General features: G+C 34.2%; 1 protein-coding gene across 1 annotated transcript; it reads right to left on the bottom strand.

Annotated features, from left to right (window-relative positions):
* Nucleotides 1–580: 580 nt before the first annotated feature.
* Olfr1183 (olfactory receptor 1183) lies at nucleotides 581–1,492 on the bottom strand. The gene has a single exon (NM_146529.2). The coding sequence runs from the start codon at nucleotides 1,490–1,492 to the stop codon at nucleotides 581–583; it is 912 nt and encodes a 303-aa protein (NP_666740.1).
* Between the last annotated feature and the right edge of the window lie 4,385 nt (nucleotides 1,493–5,877).

Raw genomic sequence — 5,877 nt, 5'->3', positions numbered from 1 at the left:
TCACTATCCACAGGAGGTGATATCTTTTCAGCAAGGGTAGTATTATTAGGTGTACTTTCAAGCTTTTGTTCTACTTCAATTGTATATTAATGTAAATCCCCCAGAGAGGCAAGACAGTTAGGACTTCTAAGATCATTCTTGCAATTCTTAGATTGGCATAATCAAAATTTTGATATGTATGATTTCACATAAATTATCTTTGTGAACATATTCAAAATGGACAAAAGCAAAATCTTTAAAAGTAATTTACAAACAACCTTTCATATAAATAAAGTCATTTATCAATTAATTATTTATCTACATTTATGTATATATACGTAATTAAGTTTCTACCTCTATATGAGGTTTGGATCAGATTATGACTTTTAAAATATTTTACTACATGAATTTATGTATTTATATATACATATATTTTTGTATAGGTGCACAACATGAAGTCAGAGAACAAATTACAGGAATTTACTTTCTACTTTAACCATGTTGGTTTCAGGGACTGTACTCAAGTCATCAGGCTTACTGGTAAGCACATCAACCCGTGACAATATCTAACGGCTCCAGATTCTTTTGGGTACACCTGAAGTCATACTTTACCACACCACAATTTTTTCATGGCAATTTTTACTTCTGCATTCCTCAGAGTATAGATAAGAGGGTTGAGCAAAGGTGTTCCAATTGTATAAAACACAGACACCATCTTGTCTATTGGGAAGGTGGTTGGTGGGCGTGTGTATATAAATATACAGGGGCCAAAAAATATGACCACCACAATGAAATGAGAAGTGCATGTAGACAAGGCCTTTCGTCTTCCTTCTACACTGTGATTTCTCAGAGAGTATAAGATGAAAATATAGGAGATAAGCAGTAGTGTGAAACTTACCATACATATGGCACCACTATTAGACACAACTAGCAAGTTTATCACATAGGTATCCATGCAGGCAAGTTTCAATAAGGGCTGCAAATCGCAGAAATAATGATCAATCACATTTGGGCCACAGAATGGTAATCTTAAGGCTAAGAAAATCTGTGCTGAAGAGTGAATACAAGACCCTACCCAGGCAAGAATCACTAATATGCCACAAATACGTTGGCTCATTATAGTTGTATATCTGAGAGGCTTACAAATTGCTACATAGCGGTCAATGGCCATGAGGATAAGCACGAAGATCTCCATGCACCCAAAGAAGTGAGCTGCAAAGACCTGAGTCATACATTCATTATAAGTAATAATTTTTTTCTGCGAGAGGGCGTCTATGATCAATCTAGGTGCTGTAGTTGTAGAGAAGCAAGCATCAGCGAAAGACAAATAGAAGAGGAAAAAGTACATGGGACTCCCAAGTGTCTGACTCATCTTAATGGTCATCACGATGAGGAAGTTCCCTATTAAAGTCATAAGGTAAAGAATCAAGAAGACTCCAAATATTGCCTTCTGTTTTTCTGGATCCTGTGTCAATCCAAAAAGAATAAACTCAGTAACACTATAGTTATGCATCTTATCAGTGGCTGTAATAGGTAGGAGGTAGAGCACAAATATTTAACCTGCAGACAAAGAAATGACATATTGGGATAAATGACAAGACATTGAAATTCCTTGGTTCTACACCATCATGTTAGACTCACCTTCCATAGTCATGAAGAAGCTTTTCAACTTTCAACATGAAGCTAACTGAACTTGATAATAGCTTTTGAATTTGAGGAATAAAAATATGAATATTATTCAGATGCTTTGATTCCTGTTGATATTCTAAACTGTTGAATTTGCTCTTTCTTTGAAAAAGTGATTTATTGAGTAGAAAACTTAAAAAAAATATATGAATCTGTAGGGTGTGTTTGGAAGGTATAAACCCAAACAATTTCTTTACCAGTTCTGAGTGGTTTGAAAAGATGAGTCGTTTATCCTTGCATATGTTCACACTTGCCTGTGGATACCATTGTTCACTCTTTCCCTGTGCTCTATAATATGAAAATACTTAGAAATGCACCAGTAAGATTAGTGATTCTATTATCACAAGATTCTCAATCACTTTGCTCATCTTTTTGTCTACTGTATCTCTCTCATTTAATTTTATTCTACAAAAATTTTATTAATCATATTTTAATATTAACACTTACAGCCAGTATACCATTTTACTGTTGCCAAAGAAAAATAAGGGTTTAGCCCATATTTATTTAAGGTTTATACAATCAAAGAAAAATATATTATAATGCCTTTATTACATTTAGGCTTCTTACATTAGAGAATTAAACTTTTCTACTTTTAAGTTTGAGGTTTTTCAGAGATTTTTGATTTTGTATAAATTTGAAAAATATTCTATAGAATAATAATATATACACATATATGTATTTATGTGTATGCAAACATATCTTCTAATTTATCACTTTTTTCATTATTATGTGAAAAGCTGATCTATTAGGTTTTATGTTTTCTTTCAACTATGTATTCAAATATTTGTGTCTTATAAGATTGAAAAATGTCCTCAATGTAATTTCATTGGATTCATTTGCCCGAGAAGTTCTCTCACTTGTGTGTGTGTGTGTGTGTGTGTGTGTGTGTGTGTGTGTTTATGTGCCCTCACACATCCCATTTATGTGAAGACCAGAGGAGTTGATATCCTTCTTCAACAATATGGGCCCAGGGCATGGATTTTAGTTTGTAAGACATGGAAGCACTTGTATACCTGATGATACACTTCAATGACCAAATTTTTATACTTTAAAATTCTAAGCATCAATTTAAATTAAATAAAATAAATTATATATAATATATATATACATATATATTATTTGTGACACTTATAATGCTTATAATTTTTACTTTATAAATAATAAATTTATAAAACATGGCAATTTCTGAAGCATAAATAATGTTACCTAACACTAAGAAATCATTGTTATTGGTAAATATTAGCTGTTTTCAAAAATTATATAACTTCATTAACTATTGGCTTATTTTAAAATAATTCATGATTTTTATGAAATCACCAAAGCAAAAAAAAAAAAAATAGCTGAGAAGAGTTAAAACAGAACTAAAGTTGAATTCTCACTTCTGCTGTGCAGAAAGAAGCAACTAGATTTTATTATACATGTACCCAGAGAGATCTGTTTGTATTTGTATCAGTGGTTCTGTGTATATCTTCTGTACAAGTGTGACCAATATTACAGGATTGATGACTTTTCAGAAAACCTAAGACTTATGAAGATGTAATCTCGTAATTTAAATTTTATATGAGGAAGTTGATGGTAATACTAACCTTTCAAAGGCATTTTCAATCTTAATATTTTCTTGAAGAGATTTCAGTTTAGCAAAATAATGGTATTTGTAAGCTAAAAAAGATGTTTGGTTTTGTCTGTGATTACTTCTTTTGTTGTGAAATCTTTGCGTGCCGTATAGTCCAATTTGCCAATTTCAATATTTTAAATTAGTCCTATACATTTTTATTTCAAATATAGAAGTCATTTTTACTCTTCTATAATTACCTTTAGTTTCAGAGGATGAATCAATAGAATTGGAGGAGGTAAAACTAATCAACACACATTGTCTGAACAAAATCCATTTGCAAGAAAAAAAGATGAATGTAAATGAAATAGTTAAAATTTTAAGACACTACTTTGTTAACATTAGAACAGAAAACATCTTCAGATAGAACAAAAATAATTTATGTGAAATGATGCTCAGAAATTGAGGAACTTGAAATTAGTTAAACAAAAGAATTAAAACCTCAAGGACATAGGTCATTTTCCAGTCTGATTCTCAGTGTTTATAGTAAGAGAGACTTAGAGACTTAAAACACTGGGCCATATTGATTAGCTGACTCAAATGCCACTTATCTGCCCATTAAAAATGTTGATCCTGAACTCCACATTATCCACAAATAGTTATGTGTGATTCAGCAATGTCATTCTGTAGTCTGTGAGCTGTATCATGGGTATCTCGAGGTTTTTGGCCAATATCCAGTGAATACATACCATGTGTATGTTTGTTTGTTTTTGTTTTGTTTTGGTTTGGTTTTTGTTTTATTTTGTTTTTATGACTGATTTACCTCATTCAGGATAATATTTTCTAGTTCCATCCATTTGCCGGCAAATTTCATGAAGTCATTATTTTCAATAGCTGAGTAGTACTCCATTTTGTAAATGTACCACATTTTCTGTATCCATTCCTCTGTTGAGGGACATCTGGGTTCTTTCCAGCTTCTGGCTATTATAAATAAGGCTGCTATGAACATAGTGGAGCATGCATACTTGTTATATGTTAGAGCAAGTTACAGACCATATGAAGCCCAAGAAAAAGAAAGACCAAAGTGTAGCTGCTTTGGTCCTACTTAGAAGAGGGAACAAAATAATTATAGAAGGTAGAAAGAATGAAGGATCTGGGAGGAAGAAAGGAGGGGAAGGTAAAGTGGATCATGATCAGGTGTGGGAGGAGACAAGGAAGAAGTACAGAGGGTCAGAAAATAGAATTGAGGTGTGTAGCAGTAGGGGATGGGAAATGGGGGTAGCCCCTAAAAAGTTTCAGATGCCAGGGATACAAAAGGTTCCCATGATACAATGGGGATACAAAGCAGAGATAGGACCTGTAGAGAGCAAATCCAGTGGTTAGGCATGGCCCCTGGTTGAGAGATGGGGTCACCCACCAATCTCAAAAATATTAACCCAGAATTGCTCCTCTCTAAAGGAAATGTAGTGCAAAGAGTTGATCTGAGAGTGAAGAAAAGTCCATTCAGATATTGCCCCACCTGGAGATCCATCCCATCTGCAGACACTAAACCCAAACACTATTGCTGAAGCCAAGAAGTACTTGCTGATAGGAGCCTGGTATAGCTGTTCCCTAAGAGACTGTCAGAGCCTGACCAATACAGATGAGGATGCTCACAGCCAATCACTGGATTAAGCATGGGGACCCTAATGGAAGAGTTAGGAGAAGGACTGAAGGAGCTGAAAGGATTTCAACCTCATAGGAAGATCAACAATATCAACCAACCAGCCCGTACCCCAGAGCTCTCAGAAACTTAAGCTCCAACAAAAGAGGAAAAAGTATACATGGAGGGACCCATGGCTCCAGCTGTATAAGTGGCAGAGGATTGCCTTATCTGGCATCAATGGGAGGGGAGGTCTTTGGTCTTGTGGAGACTTGATGCCCCAACATAGGCAAATGCTAGGGCAGTGAGGCAATAGTGGGTGGATGAGTCAGGGATCACCCTCAAAGAAGTACAGGAGGGGCAGGATGTTGTAGGGTATTTGTGGAGGGGAAACCAGAATGGGGATTACACTTGAAATGCAAGTAAATAAATTATGCAATACAAAATACAACAACAACAAAAATAAAACAGTGTCATCCTTCTGGGTTGCTATAAAGATTAGTAGATTCGATATAAACAAACAAGTAAACATGTGGCTATCCATTCTTGTGATGATGCTGTGGTGACTCATTGTTGACTCTTCAATCACAGACTCCCCTTTCTTAAGATTTGTATTTCAAGTTGTTTATTTGTTCAATTCTTATATTGTTTTAAATGCAAATTTTCTTTCCCAAGTGCCTTAAATAAATCCATCCTTAATAATCTTAATAGTTTTCCTATGGTGCCCATAAGCCAGAAATGATATTTAATTTTTTTATTAACTATAAAAACCCAATGCATAGTGTCTTGACAAAAGGATCTCAGTAGTGAAGGGAAAACTGAAGCAGAACTCCTGTAAGACTATATTTTCCAGTGATATCAAAATTAGAGAGAAGTCATCATTTGTGATGAAATAAATGAAATCACATTTTCATATTGTGTTTCTATTCTTATATATTTTAAAAATGAGTTCAATATTTTCCTGTGAAACTGAAGGATTTGGAAGACTTGGAGCACATAGGCTTGGCTTCAGGTTCAG

This window comes from Mus musculus, chromosome 2 (genome assembly GCF_000001635.26).
Source record: "Mus musculus strain C57BL/6J chromosome 2, GRCm38.p6 C57BL/6J".
Classification (NCBI taxonomy): Eukaryota; Metazoa; Chordata; class Mammalia; order Rodentia; family Muridae; genus Mus; species Mus musculus.
The sequence above is the reverse complement of the archived record's forward strand: the minus strand, read 5'-3'. Positions and strand labels throughout refer to the sequence as shown.